Source organism: Marmota monax, unplaced genomic scaffold, assembly GCF_021218885.2.
Source record: "Marmota monax isolate L192 unplaced genomic scaffold, Marmota_monax_Labrador192_F-V1.1 WCK01_AAM20220418_F8-fsc00081, whole genome shotgun sequence".
Taxonomy (NCBI): Eukaryota; Metazoa; Chordata; class Mammalia; order Rodentia; family Sciuridae; genus Marmota; species Marmota monax.
In genome coordinates this window covers 6,156,774-6,184,606 of record NW_026695234.1, presented here as the reverse complement: position 1 = coordinate 6,184,606, position 27,833 = coordinate 6,156,774, and the positions used below count along the sequence as shown (strand labels likewise).

The 27,833-nt window shown below is 46.8% G+C and overlaps 2 protein-coding genes across 4 annotated transcripts in view; one reads left to right on the top strand and one right to left on the bottom strand.

Moving 5' to 3' along the window:
* Rnf214 (ring finger protein 214) overlaps window positions 1-7,927 on the top strand; it is a 39,577-nt gene extending 31,650 nt beyond the window's left edge. For all 3 annotated transcript variants that reach the window (XM_046438791.2, XM_046438793.2, XM_046438792.2), the window contains exon 15: window positions 31-7,927. In XM_046438791.2, the coding sequence (XP_046294747.1) occupies window positions 31-96 (66 nt within the window). In that variant the 3' untranslated portion in view covers window positions 97-7,927. The remainder of the gene's footprint in view (window positions 1-30) is intronic.
* Window positions 2,741-27,833, bottom strand: Bace1 (beta-secretase 1). Its single transcript, XM_046438794.2, has 9 exons — window positions 27,091-27,833; window positions 10,749-10,837; window positions 8,834-9,050; window positions 8,185-8,322; window positions 7,451-7,585; window positions 6,417-6,518; window positions 5,742-5,891; window positions 5,309-5,480; window positions 2,741-4,708 (listed from the first exon to the last, which is right to left on the bottom strand). The coding sequence occupies exons 1-9, from the start codon at window positions 27,349-27,351 to the stop codon at window positions 4,467-4,469; spliced, it is 1,506 nt and encodes a 501-aa protein (XP_046294750.1). The 5' UTR covers window positions 27,352-27,833; the 3' UTR covers window positions 2,741-4,466.

Genomic DNA, 27,833 nt, shown 5'->3' with positions numbered 1-27,833 from the left:
AATCTGAGATGTGTCTCTCTTTCTTTCCAGTGTATCAAATTCTGGGCCCAGACCAACACAAATGACACTTGTCCCTTTTGTCCAACTCTTAAATGATGGACCTGACTGGGGAGGAAGAAGAGGAAAACTGATGTGAACAGGAAGCGCGGGTTCAAGATTTCTAAAACTCTATATTTATACAGTGACATATACTCATGCCATGTACATTTTTATTATATAGGTAATGTGTGTATAGAAAGTCTGTATTCAAATGTTCGTAAATGAAAGTATGTATATTATGCAGAAACAGTTCGTTCCCCCTCATCTTGCAGTTCTTTTGGGGGTTACAGATTATAGGGAAGATGATGTTTAATTTGGCCTTGAAATGTGATATCCTTGCCTGGGGCTGTTATCAAATACATCTAGGAAGCTGCTGTTGCTCTGAGGCCATCCTGCTTGGGTTTGGCTCAGCCTGTAGTTCATTTCCTTAAGGCTCATGTATGCAGATTTGAAGCCTGGTGCTCACCTGCTGTCCAACCAGATGCCTTGCTTACTGAGAGCCTTTGCAAGCCTCAGTGTTGTTCTAGTCAGTCCACTTCAAATGAGTGAAATGAGACTCTCTGATTGAGGTAAAAAATGTAACCCTAATAGTTTGACTCTTCATTGAATATTTTACTGTGTTAATGCTCATTATTTATACATAGACATTAGGTTTACAGAATATTCTGTTTTACATCAGCAAAATTCACAGTCCAAGAATAACAACCACATAACCAAGTCCCATTTCCCCTGCCAGCTTCTGTCCAACCTATTTTCTGGATAGAAATTAGCACAACCCACAGGTTTTTCATGGGGTAAGCCATCCCTGGCTACCATTGGCTTGGCTTCTAGTCTAGTTCTGACAGGCCACCTTGTAAAGTCCTCACCCCTTCCATTTCACTCTGGTCTCCTAGTCTAGCTAACCCCCCTCCCCCCCGAAGGTTAAGGCAGTTGGTTCACAACCAAGTTGTTTGGTGACCTTGGGTGAGCTCCAGACAGGCACTGGGGTGAGGAGGTGTCTGTGCAAAATTACTTGCAGAATGATCTTGGGATGCTGGATTTTAATTTCCAAAGCAAGAAAAGTATGGGGGATGTGTTTCCTGTCCTGGGAAAAATGGAGACCAAAGTGATATGAAGAAGGGAGGTGGGATTTCACATTTATAAATCATTTGTTCTGTGAATAGCTATCTGGAACAAGATCATTTTTCCACCTCTGCTTACTGAGCACTTCTGGCTTTTAGGTTTTATACCTGGGAAGGCTGTGACTCTCTTAGAGCTTTGAATCTTTTCCTATCCTTTTATCTTTATTCCTTCAGGAAATGGCTTTTGCTCCCTTCTCTTTTAGAGTTAAGCAAGTAAAAACTGAGTGTTAATCCAAAAAAAAAAAAAAAAAGTCTCCAAAGGAAAGACATCATTATATTACTGGCAACTGATTTTTCCTGTTGTGGAACCTGGAAATGTCTAGCAATATGTGCCAGGGTGGCAAAGATGTTTCCTTTAGGATCCAACTAAATGCTCTCGTCTTGTTACCATTTTCCTTTTTTGTCTTTCATTCTCACCTATTAGCTCATGGATGAATTCTTCCTCTTTTCTCTTGCCTTATTTGCCCAGGTTTAAAGACCAGCATCAGTGTAAGAAGATGAACTTGCTGGGATCTTGTAGGGTGATTTAAATGGCCTGAGTACTCAACTCTTCAGAGGTCAGGTGACCTACTTTCTTTGCTTAATAAATATTACTGCCTCCAGTTTGGTACTGACATTACAGGAAAGGTGGCAAAATGGAAGACCAGTTCCTTTTTGTTCTTTTCATTTGGGAGGATTAAGTTTTTATCTTATAATCTTAAGATTTTCTTTCCCCTCAACTTTTTAGCGGCCTTGGGCTACCTGTAAAATCTTCTGGTGTCCCCAGAAAATTTAGAAATTAGAGATGGGTGTAAGGGATATTCTTTCTTTTCCAAAAAATCTTTTGAAGCCAAAGGAATAGAGAGAGAAGAAAGGAGGAATGAATGGATCAGGGGCTTAGCTGCTTTCCCAGTGAAAGCCCCTGGGAAGCCAACTCCAGCAGAGGGTGGTGGTTTCAGAGAGAGTTGTACATGGTGGCTAGGGCCTCATCATTGCTTTTTTTGTCTTCTTTGTTCAGGGTCAATCAGAAAGCAACACATTAGTTTTGGCCACCCCTGTTCTCCCTTCTCCCTCTGCCCACTGGCTTGTAGTGGTAAAAACCGTGCAGACCAAAGGCAAAGGCCCCCAATGCAGTGAATGGAGATGGGACAGTCATTTTTCAGAAGTAGAATTTAAAAATAGAGCTGTATAATACATATTTTTACAAGCAAGAAACTGTTGTCGAGATTTTTTTTTCACACTTAGAGTTCATAGTTTCAGTATAGTTAAAAGGAAGTAACTGTAAAAAGAAAAATAAGTGCAAGTTTTCTCTTAAAAAAAATAATAGGACAGTGGGACTTACTAATGAATGGGTTAAGTTGTATGCCCTGGAAAGAGCTGGGGAAAAGCCAGTTTCCCCAACATGGGTGGAAATTATAAAGCAGAATGTAGCATTTTCATTTCATGGTAGCAGTTCTAGAAGTTTATTTACACAGTAAGTTCTGAGCTGGAAGTGGACAGTCTCCAGTCTTCCTGTCAAGTCGTTATAGGTGTGGAACGTTCCCAGTCAGCCAAAGCAGCACCAAGTGCAGTGGGAGTGAAGAGAACCCAGATAAAAAAACTGTGACTCAGTATTTTTGTTTTATTGGTTTATGGCTTGTGGACAACTGGCAGAGGCCAGCAACTCCAGAGGCCCTCCTTATATTTCCCTCTCCCTCATCAAATAATTCTCTACTTGCTAGGTACCCTGCCTGGCAGCAGTGTGTAGACTGGATAGGATGCAGTGGGTATACTGGGAAAACTCAGCTCTTCCCACTAACACTGGTATCATAGTCTAGTGTGTTAGAACTGATAGGGAGAAAATGAACTTGGTCCCCACTGCCTAACCCAAGAACCAGCCTGGGTACCCATGGGAGTGGGGAGCAGAAAGCAGGATAGGAGAAAGGACAGCCTCCAACACAGGAAAAGTGGTGAGGAAAATAAGGAAGCCTGAGGCTGCCATCCTTTCTCCAAGCAGCCTTGACATCGAAGGCAGTGGCTTAGAGCCAGAAAGCCCTCGATTGCTGACAGTCATAGTATAATACTAGCCAGTGTGTGAAGTCTTAGCCAAATAAGTAGAGGGGCCATTAGAGAAGCAAAGGAAACAATAAAACCACTCAGTATTAATCTAATGATCTTACCACTTCTTACAGCTAGACAGGAAGAAATCTGGGCAGAGGTATAAGGCATCACTCCTATACCTGTTGAATGAATCTTCAGGATTCTGCTTTTAAGGATTAGATAGGAGAGGCCTTCTCTCTGTTCCTTTTAGCACCTCTGCTGCAAAGCTCCAGAGCAATAGGGGCCTTGGGGAGGGAGTGAACCTGTGACCAGGAAGATAATGCCCAGCCTTGTTAAACTCCAGTTCCTCTCCCCTAGGGCACCTGGGGCTTTGGGGTTTGGGGTGTTTCACTACCACCTATCATACATAGAGGAAAGGGGTCAGGAAGAGACAAGTGGAATTAAGGTAGAAATTATTTTGTTAAGTGGAACTTCTTCATGGGCACTTTTTAATCAAGAGAGCTTTAAAAAGAGCTCTTTGGCTAGATAAGCCCTTCTTCCCATCTCACTTTTTGGTCAGGCTGTGACCACAGAAACATTGAGAAATGACATCCGTCTCAGGAGATGGGCTTCTGTCTTGGAGATGAGGTCTAAAACTGGGACTGGCGAGTGGTTGTATCTCTGCCTTTCCTAGCTGTGATCCCAACTGCTGTACCCCCCCCTCCTTCTCCTCTTTCTGACCACTCCTCATTTGTACAAATATTCCATCTAATTGTTTTTTGTTTAATTCAAGAGGCAGTCTTTGCACCAGTGTTAGGCTTGTTTCTACAGTCCCTATCTCTAAAGCAATAGCAAACTGTGCATCTTCTCCTGCTGACTTTGGCCAGCAGGGAATGAGATTGGCCCTTTCTCTGCCAGGGTACCACAGAGACACATGCTGGGGTAACCTGGGTATAATGCCAGGACTTCTGGAAATAAGGAAAGAATACTTTGGGTTGGATAATCTAAAGGGATGGTGGACAAAGGTTCAGGGCTGAAGTAAGTTTCAAGCAGCAGAATTTCCCATCTCGAGTTTAAGGTGATCAAGGGTATTCCTGCCACCAGAGTGCTTCTTTCTTCCCTCTTGTTTTCTACCAGTGCAAGCCCTGTAACCCACCTTGACAGCTTTTCCTTCTTTTTCTGCCAAGGCAGAGACATTTGGTGGGTGGGTGAGGGTCCTGAGGTGCTCTGGCCAAAGGTGCCATCTGAGTCTCCCGACTTGTGACCAAAATGTGGTCCAGGGGAATCTGTCTTCACCCACGGGCCTCCTCACTTTAGCAGGGAGATGTCATCAGCAAAGTCATCATGCTGATGACGCAGGCAGCGGAGGCAGCGCCACTGACACACCATGAGGCAGAGTGGCAGCATGAAGAGGGCGCAGATGGCAGCCATGACATAGGCTATGGTCATGAGGGTTGATTCATCTGTCTGTGGAATGTTGTAACCACAGTCTTCCATGTCTGGTGTGACAAAAGGTCCTTCCACCGCTGCCGTCCTGAACTCATCGTGCACTGGAGAAAGGACAGATGTGAATGGGTAGCTCTTGTTGTCACAGAGCAGCTACAAAAGACCTGCTGATAGTGACACCTTGAAACCAGCCTTGAAATTAGTTCTCCCTCCTGGAGTTATTTAGGAGCAGGTGGGAAAGTCAGGCCTGTCTCCCAGGCCCCTGCTTACCTATCCACTAGGAATGATACCCCAAAAGTAGTAGTTTTGGGTTGACCAAAAAGCTAGCCTCTTACACCCCTAGCACACTTGCCTACTCTATGAAATCTCACTACAGAACCCTGCCGCCGTTCTGAAGTGGCATTCAGCCTCACTGTGGGGCAGCTGACAGCCTACTGCCTGGCATTTAAAGCTTCCCAAGGTGTTGAGGCAGCTCTTGCTGCTCTGGCTTTCCAACAGCTTACCAGTCTAGGCAGGGAGTCACCAGGGGAGACAATCCAGAAAGCAACAACAACAAGAAATCGTCCATAAACACTGACACTAGTTTTCACACAACATTTTGATTTAGCTTGAGGTATCTGTTAACTCCCTCCCAAAGTACAGGTGTCCTAACTGCTGACAGAATATGGACAGTGATCCCACACCCTTGTTCCTGGTACTCTCACCATGGCAAGCGCTGACAGCAAAGCCAATTCGTTTCCGGGCCCGATCAAATACAACGTAGAAGCCCTCCATGATTACTGCTCCCATAACAGTGCCGGTGGATGACTGTGAGATGGCAAACTTATAACAGTCGTCCTGGGACGTGGCCACGTCTTCCACCGGCCGCAGGTATTGCTAGGGTAAGCAAGCAATCAAAGGTTAGAGGGTGTCTTCTTTGCTCTCTCCTTCCCCACATCATTGCCCTCTAGGTATCTCTGCACTTAGCTCTTCCCTCTGCCATCCCTGAGTGCTAAGGGGATGGGTTTTTCCAAGAACCTTTTGTCACTGGACACTCATTGGTTTTGTCTTCCAAGTATAAAACCATACCTGCTTTCCATCTCCCAATATGTACTTTGTCCTCTTCCTCTGATCCACCACCTCAGATTGGGGACATACCTGTGGAAGGATGGTGATGCGGAAGGACTGATTGGTGACTTCACCCATCAGGTAGAGTGAGATGACAGGGAAAATGTTCCAAGGGGTGGTGCCTGCTTGCCAGCATACCAGTTGCTCCCCTAGCCAAAACCCATCTGGAAACTTCTCTGTCTGTGTTAACAAGAAATGAATAACAGTGAGGAATCGGCCTCTCCCGCTGTCCTTCCTCTCCCACTCTCTTTCCTGTTCCATTTTCTTTCTTTCTTTTTTTTTTTTTTTAGAGAGAAAGAGAGAGAATTTTAATATTTATTGTTTAGTTTTCAGCGGACACAACATCTTTATTTGTATGTGGTGCTGAGGATCGAACCCGGGCCGCACGCATGCCAGGCGAGCGCGCTACTGCTTGAGCCACATCCCCAGACCCTCCTGTTCCATTTTCATAGGACATTGACTGGGCCCTTTATTTACTTCTCTAGGGAAATATCCAAGGTAGGGAAAGGTGAACTGCAACAAAGGTAATCGATTTGTACTGGAGGATTGTATCAAGAGCAACAGACCCATAAAGGAGAGCAGTTGTTAAGAGCTCTAAGTGGAAAGATCTAAATGAGACATCTTGACTCTTGCTGAGAAATGCAACTCTCACTGACTTCCTCTGAAACTGTGACATCTCTTATACCCTGTTCTTAGTCCACTGACCGAGGAGGCAGCTTTGATGGATTTGACTGCAGCTTCAAATACTTTCTTTGGCAGACGAAGGTTGGTGGTGCCACTGTCCACGATGCTCTTATCATAGTTGTACTGAGAAGGAGAGGAAAGGGTTAGAAGAGTTTTTGATGCCAGGCTCTGGGCAGAGTTGGAGAGGTGAGTTTGATTGCTTGGAGCCTTGCCTGGGTTGGCATCCTGGCTTTGCCACTTCATGTATGTACCTCCTTGAGCCAGTTACTTCTGTGCCTAAGTTTCCTCATCTCGAAAATGAGGATATTAACCTACCTCAGGAGTTATTGTAAAGATTAACTAAATTAACTCACTGAAAACTCTTAGAATGGTGCCCAGCAGACAGGAGGCATTCATTAAATGTTGTACAATTGCAGATATTCTCCAATCTTAAAAATAATTTTGTTTAGTGCTTTTTAGTTTGTCATAGTACTAATTTACCATACATAAGAATCTAGGGAAGGAGACCCAAATGGTTTACCTAGCATTTGTTGGGTACCGCCAGCCACTGAAGACACTTTCTTGACCTTCTCCATGATCTTTCGGAAAGTTGTTTTTACCTCTGTTTTGTAAGATGAGAAAACTGAAAACACTGAATAGTAACTAGCCTAAGGGCACATATCTAGTAAATGGCAGAACCGGATTCAGATCCAGGTCTTTGGCTCCAAAGCTGGACTCTTCTATTGTGGCATATGACACTGCCTTGCAAATGGTTTGCCTGAGATCATAAAGCTGGCCAGTTAGTGAAAAGAGTCCAGACAGGGACTAGGTCCATGCTCTTTTTATCACTAGACCATAAGCCCCATGGTCTCTGTAAAAGTGCTGTGCCCATCCCTGGCGCCTAACCTCAGGTCCTGCTCTGTGACCCTTAAGCTTCTGATTTCTAGACCTAGCCTTCAACCTCTCCACAGGTCCCCTACCTTTGCCTCCTTGTTCCAACCTCATAATGAAAAGCCACCCCTTACTGTGGCATCTATCCCATTCACCTCCCCTTGGCTGCCCCTTGGTTTCATTACCTCCTTGCAGTCCATTTTCAGATCTTGTCCATTGATTTCCACCCGCACAATGATCACCTCATAATACCACTCCCGCCGGATGGGAGTGTACCAGAGACTGCCCGTGTACAGTGAGTGGTCAATACCCCCAATGATCTAGGAGAAGAAGAGGCAGGTATCTGTGTCTCTGTCTGGAGGAAGAGCAAGCCACCCAGAAACCAAGCAATAAGATCAGGCATTCCTTGGGGGTGGCAAAGCCCTCCACAGATGACCTTTTTCATTTTTCTGCTTCTAATCAAATCATGCCCCAAAGCGATTTATAGTTTCTCAAGTGTGTTCAGGGAAAGAGACTTTTGCTATAAAGTTATTTAAACCTAAACTGGCAGAATAAATGTTGAATGGATTGATTATGTGCTTCAATTATGAGTTTTATCTTCTCTGCTTGTTGGAGAACTATTCACCATTGTCCTAATTAATTAATAAATAGCTTAAACTGCATGTATCTCTTGCTTTCTGATCATCAGACTGAGTAATCTGAATTCAATAGGTCTTATTTTCATTTCCTTTGAATATTCCTAATCCACATCCCAGGTTTACCATAGATGCCTTGACTTCTTTCAGGAATAATGCAAGGATGAAAATAATGGCTCTTGATTCTAAGTGGTAGAGATGACTGTATTGTAACCTAGAGGGAGGGGGGCAGATGGCACCTATCTCTCCCAGTGCCAGGACCTCCTCTCTGAGGACCTACTTACCATGCTCCCTCCAACTGAGGCCAGCACCTCAGACTGGTTGAGGGGGAAGCCAGTGCCACAGAGCTGCAGGGAGAAGAGGTTGGGGACGTGGGTTTGCTTCACCAAGGAGTCAAAGAAGGGCTCCAAGGAGTCATCGGGCTGTGGCAGAAAGAGACAAGGAGTGAATCCTCACATGCAAGACCCTAGTGAACAGAGGCCAGTTTTTGCCTATGCTGGAAGGCAAGAGCAAAAACTTGGGGATGTTCCTTGGGAAAGACAATGTTGAGGCACTGAGATTTGCCAGAGAGAGGGTAGCAAGAGACACTGGCAATGCAAACAGGAAATCATGGCCCACAGCCAGAGACTCTTTCATCCTTGTATGCCTGATCTACTTCAGATTTATGGGGGCCTCTCATTTTTAATGATCCTAGAGTTCACAGAAACCACAACCTATTCCTGTACCTATAAGAGCTGCTCTCACTATAGTTCTGCCCTCTGTATGGCTGAAATTAAGACGGCCACCCTACCCCTGCTCGGTAACACTTCACACTGACATGTATCTATCTTTGGGTCTATTCTTCTCCCTTCTTTCTCCTAATTCCTTTCCCACATGGCAGGTAGCATGCAACATGCAGACTCAGCGTGTAAGGTCAGGCCTTGTCCCTCTCACCCTGGCGATCTCCGCATAGGCCAGCCCCAGGATGCCCTCCCAGTTGGAGCCATTGATGAAGAACTTGTCTGATTCAGTGATGGCAGCAATGTTGGCACGGACAGTGACGTTGGGGCCGTGAGGGATGCTCACCAGGTCGGTACCCAGCTCTCCCTCCCACTTGCCCTGGGTGTAGGGCACATAAACGCCCTTCCGGAGGTCCCGGTATGTGCTGGACCTGTGGAAAGGAGGCAGAAATCTGTAGATGCAGAACCACAACAACTGGTATAGAGATCCACCATCAAACCTACTGCCAATGCCATCTTATCTCAGGGACATTCTAGAATCTGCTTTCAGGCTACTCTGTAGAATATCCCTAGACTCCTCACCTAGAAAAAAAAAAATTATAAAGTGATCTTATAAAAAGATGAGGGGAGGGGCTGGGGATGTGGCTCAAGTGGTAGTGCGCTCGCCTGGCATGCGTGCGGCCCGGGTTCGATCCTCAGCACCACATACAAACAAAGATGTTGTGTCCGCCAAAAAATAAAAATAAATAAATAAATATTTAAAAAATAAATAAATAAAAAGATGAGGGGAGCTATTGCCAGGGTGTGCTGTCCTGTCTCCATAGTGCATATTCCTGGATCTGGAGCTCAAGCCTGTGAAGAACAAGCTGGGCTTTGTGAATTGTGTCTGCTGTTGTGCTGCTGCTGCAGGGACAGTTAGCAGCATCTCTTTCTCCCCCTGATTCCAGCAGGCTCCCACAGAAAAGGAGCCATTGACTCACTTTCTGCCTTGGGACCCAGTGGTACCATCTATGTGATGGAGAAAATGCTAGGCAGGGTGAGTGTGGAAGCTTGTAGCAAGTTCTTTTAGAGAAAGGATTTGCACAAGCCTCTCAGCAGAGCTGCTAGGCATTGCACACCACCTGGTAAAGCATTCTCATCAACAAGCATGCCACTAGCCAGGGCTTGAGTGGGAGCAGTGATTGATTGGGATGAAGACCTGAATGCCCTTTCATTGCTCCTACCCCTGTCCCTCCCCAACTGTTTGTTTAGGTAGGGATGTTAAAAGGGAAGGGGGCCAAAGAAGGCAGGAACTGGCACCTGCCTGGAAGTCTAAGGTTAGGATGCAAGCTTCTACTTTCATCCTCACACAAGTGACTCAGATATTAGATGCCTTCTTGCCATTTCCTCATAATGCCTTATGTATGTATGTATGTATGTATGTATGTATGTATGTATGTATTTGTGGTGCTGGGAATCGAATCCAGGGTCTCATGCTTTGGAAAGCATGCTTGGAGGCTAGCACTCTACCACTAAGCCACATCCCTAGCCCATAATGCCTAAAGGGGGCCTCCAGATCTTTCTCCACTGCCTCTCTGACCTAAAAACTCACTCCAACCTCCCTTTGACCAGTGAGCTGGACCCAGCTGGTGGCACTCTGGGTGGTCCATGGAAAAGACATTGTAGCTTTCAGTTCCTGATATGGGTCCAGGCAGTGGGGGTTATGGAAAATTCTTTCTTTCATGTCCCTGAACCATGCAAAGCCACCTGCAGTGGTCCCTGGGTGAGAACACAGCAAAGGGAACTAACCACTGCAGACTTTCAGCCTAGCTTTAGCTGCTATTGTCAGAAAACTGTGAGCCACTGACAGCACTGGGTGAAGCCTCCCTCGCCTCCCTGCTGAGATGGCTTGGGGAGCCATGGAGCGTTCTGCCTCCTTCTCCTATAGGTGGCTGGCCTTCATATCACACTTTCCCTCAGTATGCCTCTTTAAACTTCCTCTTCACCCTTCTCCCCTAGCCACTGTTGCCTTCTTTTCCCTTCCCCTTCCCTGGCAGGAAGAAAGGATCTGAGGATCTTGTTTTTCTCTCTGCACCCCTCCCAACTCTCCTTGGGGAAGGTTCCTCCCCTGGGCTCTCCCCAGGACTCACAGCTGCCTTTGGTAGTATCGATGCAGGAAAGGGTGGGGGGCAGCCCCCACAGCAAAGTTGCTGCTGCCTGTGTCCACCAGGATGTTGAGCTGTCAGAGAAAGGGAAGAGAAATTCATTGTGGACAGATGGCTCTGGACTCAGCAGCCTTACGGCCCCTCACTCCACAGCCACATTTTCCTTTTGGGATGTCCAGGCTGAAGCATCCATGATGCAGGACCAGCCAGGCTGGCACCCACTGGTACCACAACCATAGACAGAACCTGGGGTCCATGGAACCTTCAATTTGGCTTCAGAAATGTTGTGTCTGCTTCTGTTTATAGAATTGACATTTTCAATGTAATGAGAGCCACACTGGATGTGTGTCTTCACTGTTCCCATTTCTATCATCAGATGGCCTCTGCTCTCAGAAGCCTGTCCCTTTCCTCCTTTTCTGATTCTCCCAGGAAGAAGCCTTGTGTACCCCACCCCCACCCCAGCTCTTAGAAAAGCTGTTCTAGGAGCTGGCACAGGTAAGGGTACTAGGAGGACACATTATTGCCTGTGTTTTTGTGACCCTGCCCTCCAGAATGTGGCTCCCCTTCTATCTCAGAATTTCATAAGAGGCCTATATGTCCTATTGTCAGAAATAATGGAGAACCAGGAGCCACATATGATGTCTTGGTGAAAACCTATCTTGTGCGGGCCCTGGTTTGGGCTGCATGGACACAGACAGCAGTCTTCTTGGTGCTCCTTGCTGTGCAGTTCCTAGCATTTCTTTTACCTTATTTTTTCCTCCTCCTCTTAAAACTGACTCCTCATAATTTTTTTTTAACCAGAGATTAACTCAGGGGCACTCGACCATTAAGCCACAACCCCAGCCCTATTTTGTATTTTATTTAGGGACAGGATTTCACTGAGTGGCTTAACATCTCACTTTTGCTGAGGCTGGCTTTGAACTCTTGATCCTCCTGAATGGCTGGGATTATAGGCATGTGCCACCGCAACGGCTCTCATAATTTTTTTTTTTCTGTTCTAAGAGGCTTGAGCCATTTTCTGTCCCTAGTGAAAGTTTAAAAACCAAAGAGCATGTTCTTTCTTTTGAAATCCAGAGAAAATCTGAACAAATCTTCTAGATTCATTCACTTATAGTTATTTTCATCACTGATTTTAGAAGTCACTTAACTAAACAATAAACTAATAGACCTCAGCTACCTTTACTATAGATAACACCTCATTCACCTTGTTAAGGATTAAATTGGTTTTATTTAGCCTTGTGTATCAAACTGATTGAAACCACCAGTCCCTTTATTTGAGCCTGCACAGGTGTCTACTGTGTGATCTTTTGACATCAGAGGACCAAAACTCCACTCTCAGATATGCTAACATCACTGTTTTCCATGCAGTCTTCAAGTTTGCACAGACCACCTATTCCTTCACTTTACTTACCTCCACACCTTTCCTGAACCTCAGACCACCCTTGTGTTAGTCAGCTTTCTGTTGCTATTACAAAATACCTGAGCAAATCAACTTAAAAGGTGGAAAGATTTATTTTGGCTCACGGTTTGAGAGATTTCAGTCCATGGTCACTTGGCCACCTTGCTTTGGGCCAGTGGCAGCATGATGTACGTGTTGGGAATGTTTGCAGAGGAGGTTGTTCATCTCACAGAGGACAGGAACCAAGACAGACAAGGAAGGGCCATGATCCAAATATCCCTTTCCAAGGCACATGCCCAGTGACCCAAGTTCTTTCTACTAATTAGGCCCCATCTCCTAAAGTTTCCACCATCTCCCAGAAACAACATGCTGAAGACCGAGATATTAACACATGGGCCTTTGTGGGAACATTCCAGATCCAAACTATAGCAACCCTGTTTCTTTATCCCACAAATATCCTTCAACTCTGTCACATTTCACTGCCTTGTGAATAAATTCTTGGTTGTTTTGTTTTTTGGTATTGGGATTGAACCCAGGGACACTTAACCACTGAGCCACATTCCCAGCCCTTTTTTTGTATTTTATTTAGAGACAGGGTCCTGCTGAGTTGCTTAGGGCCTCACTAAATTGCTGAGGCTGGCTTTGAACTTGCAATCCTCCTGCCTTAGCCTCTTGAGCTGCTGGGATTATAAGTGGGCACCACCACACCCAGTGTTAGCTCTTTTTATCTTTGATTTTGAGACAGGGTCTAACTAAATTGCTTAGGGCCTTGCTAAATTGCTAAGGCTGGCCTTGAACTTGGAATCCTCCTGTCTTAGCCTCCTGAGCTGCTGGGATTACAAGTGTGAATATACTCTTTCTCTTTGGCAAAATTCATCACTTCAGTGATTGACACACTGCATGAACAGCACAACGTCCCGGCTCAGTAACACTCTGATGGTCTGACCCCTCCTCAGTCAGACCAGAGCCATTTTTTGTGAGTATCTACTGTATTCTCATGAGGCTCCTGTCCTCCAAAAATGGTAATATGTAAATTGAATCCCATTCTTGCCTACTTTTCACGTTCAGCACCTCAGCTCCCCCCCCCACCGGCCCCCCCTTCCACCTTGGGGCCTTTATTTCTGTACCCTCTATCAATGCAGTGAAATCAGCTGAGTTCCGGTTTGGTGCAGGCTTTGACCTTGTCACCTTGAGCAGGTCACTTCTTCTCCAGCTTCAGTTTTGTCCTCTGCCAGATCCTCTCCTGGCTCCTCCCTGCTCTCTGTGGTGCCTCTGTGGCTGTGCTGACTGTACCCACCCCCAGTGCCTGCTTTGACTTCCTGGCCTCCAGCCTGTCCCCAAAGCCTGCTTCTCAGCCCTGTGCCCCTGCCTCCTTCCCAGCTCCACACCCCTGGCTGGTTTCCCATTTCCCTCCCTGCCTCCCCTCGGCTGCCTCTCCCCGTCCCTCTCTCTGGTCTCTGGGCAGCCACCAGCTCCAGCTGCTGTGCTTTCAGAGAAAATCAATAGAACTGGGAGGCTCAGCAGTTCAGATTTCAATCATCCAGGTTAATGATTTAAAAAAAGGCTTCTTCACCCCGCCTCCCCAGGACCTCCTTCAACTCTCAGCACCCGGGGTGGGCCTCATATCACAAGGCTCTCTGCAATTACTGGATCCCAAAGAGAAAGGGGTCTCTTTCCTACACAGTCCCTATAGTAGCCTCTGCAAGGTGGTGGCAAGGGGGGATTACCTGGAATGTGTGTGCCTGGCCTGCTCTAGCAAACATGGCTATTTCTTTACAGTGGAATGAAGGGTTTTTTTTTGTTGTTGTTGTTTTGTTTGTTTTTGGTTTTGATCCTGGGGATTGAACCTGAGGATGCTTTACCACTGAGCTACATCCCCAGCCCTTTTTATCTTTTATTTTGAGAGGTCTTGCTAAGTTGCTGAGGCTGGCCTCAAACTTGGGAACCTCCTGCCTCAGTGACCAGAATCTGTAGGATTACAAGCATGCGCCACCACTCCCAGCTGGAATGGAATTTTAGTGTGTGTGGTGGGGTGTGCTCCTTGTCTCCCTACTCCCCTCCTCTCCTCTCTCTGCAGATTACTGTGTTCCCCATCTTGAGGGTATCCTGATCCCCTTCCAGTCTCAGTCTTTCTATTCCTTCTAAGGAAATTCTTCCTCTTCTACCTCAAAGGGGGCCAAGCCCAGGAAGGAACACCTGCCACTCCTGTTCCCCTCACTCACCCCCATGCCAGGATTCCAGGCCCCCCACTGTTCGTTCTCTCTCTCTCTCTCTCTCTCTCTCCACACTCTTCAAAAAAAAAAAAAAAAAAAAAGGGAAACCATAATAAACAGTAGAGATTCCCTCTGGAGCAAATATCTGACTCTTTGCCCTTTGCATGTGGTCCTGCTTCTGAGAGAAGTCATTTCTGGTCCTGTCATTCAATGTGTCTAGCTGAGCCCTCTGGGCTCTCCCTGGAGACCTCTCTCCCTTCCCACTCCAGTGGAGGCCTTTTTCAGGGCAGGGATGTGGAGGTAAAGGAGCTGAGCCACCACACTCATGGACAGGGCCTCAGGGGCAGCCCAAGAGGGAAGTAAGTAGTGGGAGTTTCACCTTGTTATTCACAGGAGGGGGTTGTTAGATGGGACCATCCTCATCTCCACAGCCAGTCATACCAGCCTGCCTGCAGCTGCCCCAGCCCATCCTTCCCCTCAGCTGTCCCTCCTGGCTCAGCCTCACCTTAGCTCTGGAGCCAATTCCCTCCTCCTTTCTCAGGCACCTACCCTATTCATGATGTCTCTTCCCTCAGGTAGATTCAGCCATCATGTCACCCAACACCATCAATTCTGGATTCTTCTACTGGCCTTTACAAATGCTTGAGTCTCTTCATTAAAAAATAACAAAAAACTTCCTTAATCTCACACCCGCCTCCAGCTACCTTCTTTCTCCTCTCCTTTCATAAGCCAAGCTGTCTTCATTTCTTCACCTCCTACTCATTTCTCAACCCATTCTAAAACTGGGTCTGCCTCCAGCCTTCCACTACCAAACAGCCCTTACTACAATTACCAGTGATTTCATGTCACCAACACAAGAGAGTTTTCTCAAGTCAGTCCTCGTCTTACTCCTCAGGTCCTCTCTTCTCTCTCCTTCTCAGGCTCACATCCCAAGCTTGGGCTTCTTCCTCTCACACCATCCTCTCCCCGCTAAGCATCTTGCCTGGAACTCCAGGACCCCTAAGCTGCTTCTGCTGCTGCTGCTGCTGCTTCTTCTTCTTCTTTTTTATTTTTATTTTTTGGTACCAGAGATTGAACCCAGGGGTGCTTAACCATTAATTCACATCCCTAACCCTTTTAAAATATTTTATTTAGACACAGGGTCTTACTGAGTTGCTTAGGACCTCGCTAAGACTGGCTTTGAACTCTCCATCCTCCTGCCTCAGCCTCCTGACCCCCTAAGCTTCTAATGCTTACTCTTTCCTCCCTATTGAGTTCTGAATGCTCATACTGAAGTGTCTTAAGACACGTCAAAACCAGGATGTCCAGAGCTGACTTTACACAGTCCTTCCCATCTGGTCATCTTCCAGTGTTCCTGTATCAGTGAACGGCATTACCATCCATCTATTCTTTAAGGCAGTAACTCCAGAGACAACCTAATACCTCTTCTTCTTCACCTCTCTTTCCAGTGCACCAACCAGTCCTGTCCAACTAACGCCCTCCACATTCTTGAATGTATTCATTTTTTGCAATCTCTTGCCACTCCTAGGACAAGCTATCATCATCTCACTCTGGAATAGCACAGTGGCTTCTCAGCTGGTCTTGGTATATCCACCCTGTACCTCTCCAGTCTTTTCTGCAGCAGAAGTGATCTTTTTAAAGTGTTAACTTGAGGGGGCTGGGGATGTGTCTCAAGCGGTAGCGCGCTCACCTGGCATGCGTGCCGCCCGGGTTCAATCCTCAGCACCACATACAAACAAAGATGTTGTGTCCACCGAAAACTAAAAAAAAAATATTAAAATTCTCTCTCTCTCTCAAAAAAAATAAAATAAAGTGTTAACTTGACCAGGTTACCCTCTTAAGTCAATAATTGCCTTTTGCTATTAAAACGAAAACTTCACGTTTTAGCATCTCCTACAAGGCCCTTCATGGTCTGACCCTGGCTGCATATCCAACCTATGTGTATCCCCTACCCCTACCAAGCCCTCTGCCCACCAGCCACACTGGCCTCATCGCAGTCTCCCTATCCACAGATTCTGTGGCACTGGCTGCTCACCCTGCCTGGACCATTATTTCACTTGCAATTTTGTCTACTCACTGCCTGCTCATCCTTAAGCCTGAGCTCAAGAGGGACTTCCTCATGGAGAAAGACTAGGTCATGTTCTCTTATTCAAATGCTTCCAAAAAACTTGCCACTCTTGCAATTTCACATTGATTCTCACCTCTCTTTGTATTTTTTTTTTTTTTAACTAGGGGTTGAATTCAGGGGCACTGTAGCACTGAGGTACATTCCCAGTTCTTTTTTGTTTTTGTTCTTGGGTACTAGGGATTGAACTCAGGGGCAGTTGGTCACTGAGCCACATCCCCAGCCCTGTTTTGTACTTTATTTAGAGACAGGGTCTCCCTGAGTTGCTTAGCACTTCGCTTTTGCTGAGGCTGGCTTTGAACTCAAGATCCTCCTGTCTCAGCTTCCCCAGACATTGGGATTACAGGCTTGCGCCACCGCATCCAGCCATTCTCAGTCCTTTTTAAAAAAAAAAAAAAATAATAATAATTTTTAGGCAGGGTCTCACAAGATTGTCCAGGCTGCCTTGAACTTTTGATCCTCTTGCCTCAGGCTCCTGAGTTGCTGGGATTATCAGCATGTGGACCACTGCACTGGCTCTCTTGCATATATAATTAAAAAAAAATCCTCATTGTATCTCTACCGAGTATCACAGTACCTAGAAATAAGTATTTCTTGTATTAAGGAAAGAAATGGTAGAAGAGATAATCCTGTCTTTTGGGGCTGGGGAATGATCCCTCAGACAGTGGCTGATTTAGGCTATAGGTGTGGCCTGGCTTAGACCTTCTCCTCTTTCCTGGCCCTGGCTTGACACAGGAGGCTTGTGTTCTTGCAGCCTGGAGCCCTCTTCTTCCTTGTCCCCTGGCCCAGGCATACCCAGCAGTCAGATGCCCAGGAGACTGTAGCCTGGGGTCAGGGCTAGGTCAGTGCCAATCACTTAACAAACAAATGTGCCCCTGGAGGCCTCTGAGGGAAGGTGGCTTCATGGGAAGTGCTAACAAGCCCCAGAGGGAAGGGCACACCTGCCTGGATTCACTCTGTTCAGCATATCTCTGATGATGAGACAAGAAAGGAACTGGCAAGTTTGGGATGAGCCCTTTGTTCCCCAAATCCCTCCCATCTTGATACCAGCTCTCCTCAACAGACGGGATAGCTGAGCTTCTCGTGGATGGAAAGGGCCTTCAGGAGGCATCTGTCCACTGTCCAGGAGAGGTGGGGCTTTTTTTCAATTTTGAATAATCTCTAGTTACTAAGAAGCCACAACCTAGGCTGAGGGTGTAGCTCAGAATGTTTGTCAGTATGTGTGACACTCTGGAACCAAAACAAACCCACAACTTTTCTTAGCAGACTATCCCAGGCTCTGACCACTTCTGCAAATCTTCATCCTAAAGAGGAAGTCTCTTTTCCTCTGTGTGGAACCCAGTGTCAGTGAGGGAAATGATTTATATTCTTGTCCAACAAGCCTTTTGGCTAAAGCTGAAAAAGGAAACTGAGACCTAGAATGAGTGAGCAACTTAACCCATCTTACACAACAAGTCACAAAGCTAGAACAAGAATTTATTGGTTCTGCCCAACCTTCAATTGTGGTCTTCCATGTCCTTGACCTTCCTGTGTAGTAGATTGCTACACTGATGAATCACATGCCCCTGTATCCATGCCCTTGTGTGATCCCCTCTGACACTGAATCAGAGCTTAGCCATGTGACTTGCTTTGGCCATTAGGATATCAGCAAACCACACAGGAGGGGCTTGTTAGGCATTTGTGCACTGGGGGTGGGCCTGAGATTCAGTGTGAAGCCACTCAGTCTTGCCTCCTTGAGGATGAAGGACTTCACAGAGCCAGAAAAGTGAACCACATGAGTGAGCCCAAGTGAGACCTGTAGAAGAACCACAAGCCAAAACCCACAGAATTGGGAGAAATGATTCTTGTTTAAAGTCACTTACATTTTGGCAATTTGTTATTCTACATCTGATACCAACTATCTAAATTAAATCCTGGGACCCTTGACCTTAAGGCATCTGAACAGTCATAGGTCAACCCCAGCAAACATCTCTTGACATCTCCCCTTTCCTCACTGTGCTTCTTGTGGTTTCCTAGTAGTAGAAGGATGATCTCACTTGTGCACCAGGGCATATGCTGTTTTCTTTGCCTGGAATGTTCTCTCCCTGTTGCCTAACTCCTGTTCAACTTTCAAGTCACAGTGAAACATCCCATCTCCCACAGGCCTTCCCTGATGCCCAAGCCGAGATGAGGCTCCTCCTCCTGCAGAACCTATGCTTCTCTGTCACAAACTCAGTAAACCTTTAATCACTTATTTTATGATTGTCTGTCTGTCCCAGACTATGAATTCCACAAGGGTAGAGAGCCATTTGTATCCTTATTACTTAATTATTCCTTGGCCTCAAGTAGGTACTTCATACTGATTTTTTTTTTTAAAAACTGACAGTAATTGCCTCATTTCCTGCAGTTAGTTCTCTGTGATCCTACAGACTCCTGCTATTAATTCTCAGCCCCAGGGTGCACACAGGGGGGATTTTCAATCTGGCAGTATGCATGACCACTGAACACAGTGATTGTGACAACTGATGCCCCCCCATATCCATGCTCATTGACTGAATGTCTTTCCAGGGCCCTGTGGTTCTTAAAGAGGTCCTGGTGGCTCCAGAATGTCTTGGTCCCAGAGTCTTCTGAGTCAGATCCATCTGCTTTTCTCAGTGGACCTTCCCAGATCCAAACTTGACCAAGGCTGAGAGAAGGGGCGAGAAAGGATACGAGGAACCTAAAGTCAGCAGCCAAAGTTCCTGCCTCAAACAGTTCAGAGACTGGGTCTTGTCCAGGTTCCTCCCAGCCTGGACAAATCAGCTGACCCCACACAGATACACCTCTTATCCCAGACATATCTTCTGCCTGTCACTCCGCTCTCTATGTGGTCACTGGCAGTGGGTACTTGGGAGCATGAAGGCTTCCTAGTGTCACTTACCCCACCTTAGGCTGGTTTTCAAAGAATCCCAAGGTATCAAGATCATCCTAAGTCAAGGTTATCTAGTGAAACCTTCCTCCTTTGGCCAGGATGCTCCCTTTCCCCCCAGCCTCTATCTCAACTCGACTAGCATTTGTCAGTGCTTCCTAGTCACATGAGGTGACAGATACAATCAAAAAATGTCCCAGTCTGTTCTTAGAGAAACAGATTTAAGACAGTGGCTTTTAAAGATTTTTGCAGGGGGTGGTGCTGGGGATTGAACCCAGGGCCTTGTACACATTAACTACTAAATCTATCACTGAGCTGCATCTCCAGCCCTTGAGGCCTCTTGTGTACCTTCAGCCTCTGCAGACTTTACCTGGAAAACCCTGCTATACAAGGGAACACAGCAGCTATTAGCTACCTGCTTCTCATTGTCAGACAATAAGTCCCTCCTGTTGTCTAACTTGTCCTACTCACAGATTTCAATGGCTTTAATCTCTTGGTCAGTTCTCAGTGAAAAAATCTGATGTCTGGCATAAGCCCAGTTTCCTCCCATGGCATCTGGGTCATGCCCAGCACATAAGCTAACTTGCTTCAGCCATTAGAAGCTGCTAGAGCTCACTCCTTATGTTCCTTGGGAAAATCTCCATGGGCACTGGAAAAGATAGGTAGTGGGGTTCACCAACCCTGAGAGGCTAAGCAACAAGACAGCCTGGATACAGTGGAGCTACAGTAGGCACAAAGAGGGTAGTTACAGGGTGATGGCAGTTGGGGAGTCTGAGGAAGGCTGGCATGAGAGAAGATGGCGCTCAGCCAGCTTGTTCCATGGTTTCGTCAGGCTGTAGGAAAAATCACCTGAGCCTGTGTTCCATGATACCCCATGGGGGTGGAGGCAGTATCCCCCAGGACTAATGATTCAGTTTTCCCCTCAGAATGTCCACCTCTCTCTTCTTAGGAACCACCTGACTACAGGACTTGAAGATGTGGCAGACAAGCATCAGTGAAGCTTTCCAGCCCTCTGGGCCATCCTGTCAGGAGACTCTTAGGGCAGCTCTGAAACCAGGAAAATGGTCTGGCTCCTTCCCAGAACTCTCCACTGCCCAGGCACCCAGGGGAGATGGCTCCCAGCAGAGAGACAAGTGAATTGTCAGGAATGGGGATTTCCCTGAGAGATGAGTCTCTTCCTGGATTTTCAATCAGAATTTTCTATTTAGGTCTTCATTGGTGATGCCCAAGAAGGGCTCCTGACTCTCTACCTTAGAGAGAGGGCACTGTCTTTCTCAACACTCCCCACCTCCAGATAAAATTCATGTTTACAGAGCTGGGAGGCAGAGGAGAAGTGTGTGAAACGACAGGGTTTTAGCAAAGGTCTGTGTGCAGCTGAGGCCCAGCCTGGGAAGGCCAGTGTAGTCACAAGCGCTGAGCAGGCTGCTCAGCAGCTAGGGGCTTTCCTAATTTGTTTAATTTGGAGGGTAGTTCTTTGAGCTCCATGGCTTTTAACCATTTTAATACATAATTTAAAAAATGAAATATAACCCAAAAGTCTACTGTGTAAAAATAATTAAAAAAACCAGAATTGTTCTGGGAGCATCAGGAGAATTGGAGCAGTAGGAGGTGGACAGCTTAGAGATAGGAAGGACGGGAGGTCCAGATTCTTGCTTTATCTTTCTCCTAATCATCTCCTTTTCCTCTGTGGTCCCTTTACAGAACCCTACAAGGCACAGTTTGAAAAACATTATGGAGGACAGAGAGAAAAAAGGGAAACCACTTGTCCCTTCTTGGTTTCTGAGATCCTGAAGCCTCATAATTTTCCACTTCTCTGAACATTTCTTTCTCCTTTGTCTATACCCAATATTCTTTCCATAATCACCTTCCTCTTTTTTCTCTCTATTCTAAGAACAAGTACATTTGCTAAGTTGGCTTCTACAACCACATTTGCAGGTGATTCTCAAATCTCCTTGTCCAGTTCTGACTTCTCTCCTGGTTTCCAGACCCCCACAGCCAGCTGGTGGAGAACTATACCCTCAAGGTCAGCATCCCTAGGTCAACCAACACGTTCAAGACTATAAAATGTGGGACTGAATTAGCATCTGAACATGGAATCTAAAGACTTGAACTCCAGCTCTGTTCCTCCTAGCTGAGTAACTTTGGGCAAACCACTTAATCTTTCTGGGCCTCAATTTCTTTATTCCCAAAATGGGTATGCTAACACCTGTCCCTCACAATTGAAGTGGAAAAATAAATGTGGGAACTTAAACCATATTATTCTTTTAAAAGCTTGCTCCTTTTGCTGTGTTCCCTGACAAAAAGTCAGAGGGGTTCAACAGAAAGAAGCCAACTTCTCTTCTTATCTCTCACCTCTTAAATCTCATAAGGGCAGAGAAGGACTGGTGGAAATAAGATGTGGATACTCGTGTCCTGAGAACCTTTCTTCCTTTCTGCCCTCACAGTCAGCACCCTCCTTCAGGCCCTTGTATCCTCACAGATCCTCGTCTCTCACTCTAGACTATCCAAGTCTTCCTCCACACTTATTTCCCTGGAGCTCAAATTAGACTCCACTGTCCTCTTCTTATATTCCTACTAAGACTCCCGACTACTTCCAGAATAATCCCAGATTCTACCCTGCATCACAGTATCTCTACCACCACTTCCAACCTCTCACCATAGTGCATGCACTTCCCCCTGCAGTGTCAATTTCCCACCACTTAGAGCAAAGCTTTCTCATCATTCAAGGCCATATTCACATATCAAGGCCATATTTGAAGTGCTTACTTTTCCAGCAAGCCTCTCCTGTTACCCTGTCAGAAATGGCCACTTCTCTTTGTGAACTTCCAAGACCCACTGTTCTTCCCTCTGTATCAGGTGCATCTGGTCTTATATGATGTTTATGTTTATATCTTAGACCAAATTGTGAGCTCTCCAAGGGCTGAAATTAAGGCATTATTTTTTTTTCTTCTGTAAATAGTAAGTACTCAATAAATATTATTTGTTACATTGAATTGACTATCACCAAATTTCACTTCTAATTTATTATGATGTGTTTGGTCAGTGACGCTTTTCAGTGAAAAGAATAAAAACATGAGATGACATCCTTTTAAGTGAAAAGAATAAAAACTCTTTCTCCAAGAACTCCCAATTCTGCATTTACTGCTGCCCATCAACAATTCTGTTTAGATGACTTGCAACATATTTATTCATTCACTTAACATTTTTTGGTGAATGTTCTGAGTTTGACACTGTCCTAGGTATTAGAAGGCAAAGATAGATAAGACACTCAAAATAAATAAATAAGATAAAAACAGCATTGTTCCTAAGAGCTTTTTTCCCCCAGTGCTGGGGATGGAACACAGGCCCTGTCTGGGCTATACAAGCACTCTACCACTGAGCTACACCCCCACCCAAAGAGCTTGGGAGTTTTATGAAGGAAACAAAACCAGTTATAACACATTATGACAAGTGCAGCGAGGAAGGCCCAAGCAGGTGTTAGGGGAGAATGGAGGAGGAATGCTGGAGGTAAACTCATCTCTGCAAGACAGTGGCACAGTGGGAAGAACAAGGGGTGGGACAAGGTCTCAGCTTCCTATCTTCCCTCTGGCCAGTGGTTTAATTTTCCAGAGCCCTCTCTTCTTCTGGAGGCTGTGAATAATAAAGATCTTTTTAGCCAGGCCCACCTGTAATCCCCAGTGACTCAGGAGGCTAAGGCATGAGGATGGCAAATTCAAGGCCAGCCTCCTCACCTTAGCCAGATTCTTGTCTCCAAATAAAAAATAAAAGGGCTGGGACTGTAACTCAGTGGTTGCACACCTCTGGTTCACACACACACATATACACATGACCTAATATATTGTAGAAATTGTTGTAAAGGCAGTTGCACACACCTATAATCCCAGTTGCTCTGGAGGCAGAGGCAAGAGGATCCCAAGTTCAAGGCTAGCCTTAGCAATTTAGTGAGGCCCTAGGTAACTTAGGGAGACCCTGTCTCAAAATAAAATATATAAAGGGCTGGGGTTGTGGCTCAGTGGTAATGCACCTTTGGTTCAGTCCCTAGCACAACACACACACACACACACACACACACATACATGACTTTATATATTGTAGAAATTGCTGTAAATGTTGGGTGCGGTGGTGCATGCCTATAATCCCAGTGGTTCAGGAAGCTGAGGCAGGAGGATTGAGAGTTCAAAGCCAGCCTCAGCAACTTAATGAGGCCCTAAGCAATTTAGTGAGACCCTATCTCAAAATTAGTAATAAAAAGGGCTAGGGACTTGGCTCAGTGCTTAAGTACCCCTTAAGCACTGACTGACTGGTTTCAATCCCTGGTACAAAAAAAGAAAAAGAAATTGCTGTAAAGGACAAAAAATGTATTTCTACATAGCATATAACAAAGTTCTTAGAGAATATAATTCTGCTCATGTTTTTCAAAAAGAAAAGAATTAAATAATGTAGAATTTATAAAAGAAACTGCATATACTCTACTAGTAAACAAAAGTATACATTTGTACAGCAGTACTCCTGGACCACGCCCTCCTGCCAACTTTCCTGTTGCCCTCTAGTTCACCCCAGAGTCCCCTCTCCAAATCATAGTTGCTGCCTTCTTCATCCTTCACAGCACTGACACCAGTCCTGCCCATCTGCCATGTAACATCCTCACGAGCTGGTGGTGGTTCCGTTTCCTCTCCCTCTTATCACAGCCTCATGCAATCCTAGTCATAGCACCTCACACCTGGACGGTTTTTTGACAGAGCCACCTGCTGCTTGTATTCCTGTTCTGTTCTGTTTTTTCTAAAATTCAAGTGTCTATTCCTAAAAGATTGCTTTTCATATCATTCCTCTGCACAAATTCAATTTTCTCCTTATAGCTGAATGTCAAGTCCAAACTTTATTGCTTATTATTTAAGATTTTTTTAAAGTAATTTGGCTCTGTCTTATTTACCCAAACTTATCTGGTCTCGGCACAAACCAGTAATATTAACTGGTCTGGCTTTCTTCTGTCTCCTGAACAAATATGCACAAACCCAAACACACATAACTTATTTCCTCATTCATTGTGGCCTCTCCTAGTCCTTAAGTGGGTAGGATGGGAAGCAGCAGTCATAGATGGACAAGTAAGGTGCAGTTTTAGCATGGTGGGAGAGGTACCATTTCCTCATTAGGAATGGCCTCCCACACCTATCCATCCTTCAAGACCATGTCAGGGCATGCCTCCTATGGGAAGCCTTCTCTGATTCACTCATTATCTTATGCACATCTATAGCATATATCCCTAACCCTTCACTCTTTGTATTCCCATAAATCAGTGATTCTCAAGGTTGAGATACAAATGGGTTGGTCCCACCCCCCAGAGATTCTGACTCCCTGAGTCCAGAGAGTTTAACAGGCTCTGATGACAGGGATCTGCAGACTATCACTTGAGTATTACCTTCATTAAGTACTTATACTTCATTTCCTTCCTAAGGTCTTTATGGGCAGAAAATGGGTCTTCCATCTCTTTGTGGATCAGCCCCCAAACATAGAGAATGCTCTCCAAATTGTACTTTTGCTCGTTCACAGTGCTCTGCTGTCCATATTCTCATTTGTTGCTTACAACAGCCCCACAGGTAGGGAGAAAGCTCATCCTCACAGATTGCTATGAAGATCAAAGTTGCCACTGAGCAAACTGGCTGGCTTAGGCTCAGGTTAGGAATCACAGAGTAATCCAGAGCTGCTTTACTGAGGAATCTCTGGCACAGCTCCTTGGGCTGGTGTGACTGACTCCCAGCCCACTTTTGTAGCTTCTAGCAAAGAGCAAGAAGGATCTGACAAGCATTGAGCAATTATTCTCTGCCAAGAGCTGGGCTGGGGGATGTATACATTGACTCTGGAGACCAGGGAAGTATAGTAACTGGTCCCCCAGTTTCACACCTGTAAAATATGGAGGGTCAAGTTTTCATGCCTCATTGTGTAGCATATCATAGAAGCGGAAGAGGTGGTCAGGCCAGTTAAGGAGAAAGTGAGGCAATATTTTCTGGAGGTCAAATATGTGTCCAGATACATTGTTCTAGGTGTTTCTATCTACAGTCTCATTTAATCCTCACAATCATCTTGCAAAAGAAATCTCATTTCACTTATTTTAAAGACAAGCCATTGGCCTCAGTGAGGTTATATAATTTGTCCAAGGCCATGTAGCTGGGAAAAGGGAAAGCTGTGGGTAGTAGATAGAGCGGGGATTCCTTGTCTATCTGACCCCAAACCTCTTGTTGGTTCAGCAGCATAGCCTGCTCCATGCTCCACATGCCTCCTGCTTCCTGACAATGCCTAGCATTTTGTTTGCTTATGCTTTTAGGGCCTAGATTTAGGCACTGTCCTGGTCTCCACTCACAGATTTGAGACTACTTCTGGAGAAGTTTTGGTGCATAGGAAAGGGTGGGGCGGGGGGTAAACGGGGGAGACCAGAATCTTGAATTCTGGAAGGTAGGACTGTTGGCACAGACTTAGGAAGGCTGGCTTCTGTCAAGTATTTGGAAGGTGAGGGTCCACAGTGCTCCTAGGTCCAGCATCTGAGTTCAGGGAAGCATGGTTGTCTCTTCCCTCAACCCACACCCACCTTTCCACACCCACCATGGATAGGCTTCCCAGACATGGACATGACACAGATCCAGGGGTGGCTCACAAAGATGTGCGGGATCAGATTCAAGGTGACACACACCAGCATATGCAGAACCATATCAATGTCCATGTCCAGACTCATTCACCCACAGAGGAGGCAGATGTACGCAGAGGTCAGCCAGGCACCCCACATGGAGAGCTGCTCAAGCCCACACTACCATGGCATGCACACTGGCTGGGAGGGCACAACCTCCACCAGCCACCTTGGAGGTACCTTGGCAATTTTCAGTTGGAATGGGGATGGGGACAGTGGGCAGTGTTTTCTCCATCATTGCCATGCCCCTCTTCTGTGAAAGAAATCCTCTTTGAACGGGCTCAGACTCCTTTTCTACCAGTTGTCCTTTCTCCAAAGCTCAGTTCAGCTCCCCTCTGGCCTGTGCTTAGAGGCTTGGGGTGGGGGAGGGGATGGAGTGCAGAGAGGAGAGAGAGTAGGATGGGGGAAGGGGACGGATGAAGGGGAGAAGGAAGGGACCCGGGGCAGGCAGGGGCCTGTTGGGGCTTCTAGGCTGCTAGGTCAGGAGGGCCCTCCTTTGCTGCTTTTGTGGCAACCCAGACCATGGGAGGAAGGGGCTGATCCAACTAGTGCCAGGATTCCTTGGTCCTCAAGGAAATGAAGGTCAGGGCCTGGAATTCCTGGGAATGCCAGGGGAGAGGAGGGTTGGGTGGCCAGCAGCCACAGTGGTGGAATTTGGAGACTCCTCCGACAGCGCCAGAGGGGGCTGACACCTGTTATAGCGTCCTTGTGGCCTGGCCCCTTCCCCAGGCCACGCTCCCCCACTGACATGCTTCTTTTGCCCCCAAATTCTTCCTGAGGGGTCATGTGTATGACTGTGAGTGAGGGAAGGGCAGTCAGCCCAGGGGTTCTGGGATGCCAGAAAGGGCAAAGAAGGCAGGAAAGGGGGGCACTGGGGATGACTTCTGCCAACAAGATCCCAGAGGAATGGTTTGGGAAGGGGTCCCTCCTCCTGAAGGACCAGCCCATCTTAGCAGGGGTCAGCCTGCTGCATTCCCGCCCGCCTGCTGTGCAGCAAGGAGGGCTGCCGCCAGCCCGATCACCTTACCGTTTGTGGGGGGCTTCCCACTGTCATCTCCACATAGTAGCCCTGGCCCGACTTGCCCCTCAGGTTGTCCACCATCTCCACAAAACTGCCCCTCCGGCCAGGCTCCTCTGGTTTCTCGTAGGTCTCCCGAGGCAGCCGCAGCCCCAGGGGGGCCCCTGCCAGGCCGCTGCGCAGGGGCAGCCGGATGCCAAGCTGGGTGCCATGAGCAGGCAGCACCCCTGAGCCCACCCACAGCAGGAGCCAGGGCAGGGTTGGGGCCATGGTGGGCCCGGACCTCCTGGGCTCCCTCAGGCCCACGTCTGTCCAAGTTGCCTGCTCCCAAATCTGGGTGGTGGCGGTGGCTTCTCTCAGGAGAGGGGGCTTGGAGGCATCAGGACTCCAGTGCCTGTAGGCCTCTCAACCAGTCCCCTGGTCCAGGTGATGGTCGGCGAGCAGCAGAAATCTGCAGAGCACAAGAGGGGAACGACTGGGCTCCAGGACCCAGCTACATCTGGACGGCGGCAGACAGCCTCAGCAGTGGGCTTGGGCCCCTCAGGGGGCTGGGAGGGGCGGGCATGGCAGGTTGGCGCCGACTGCTGTCCTGGTCCTTCTGGTGAAGTCGGCGGTGTTGGTAGGGGCAGGGGCTCCGGGCTCCTGCACTGCGTTAGCTGCTCAGGCCACCATAATCCAGCTCCTATCTCCCAGCTCCTAGGCAGGCTGGAGAGGCGGAAAGACTTGTGGCGGCGGCTGTCAAAGCCAAAGGG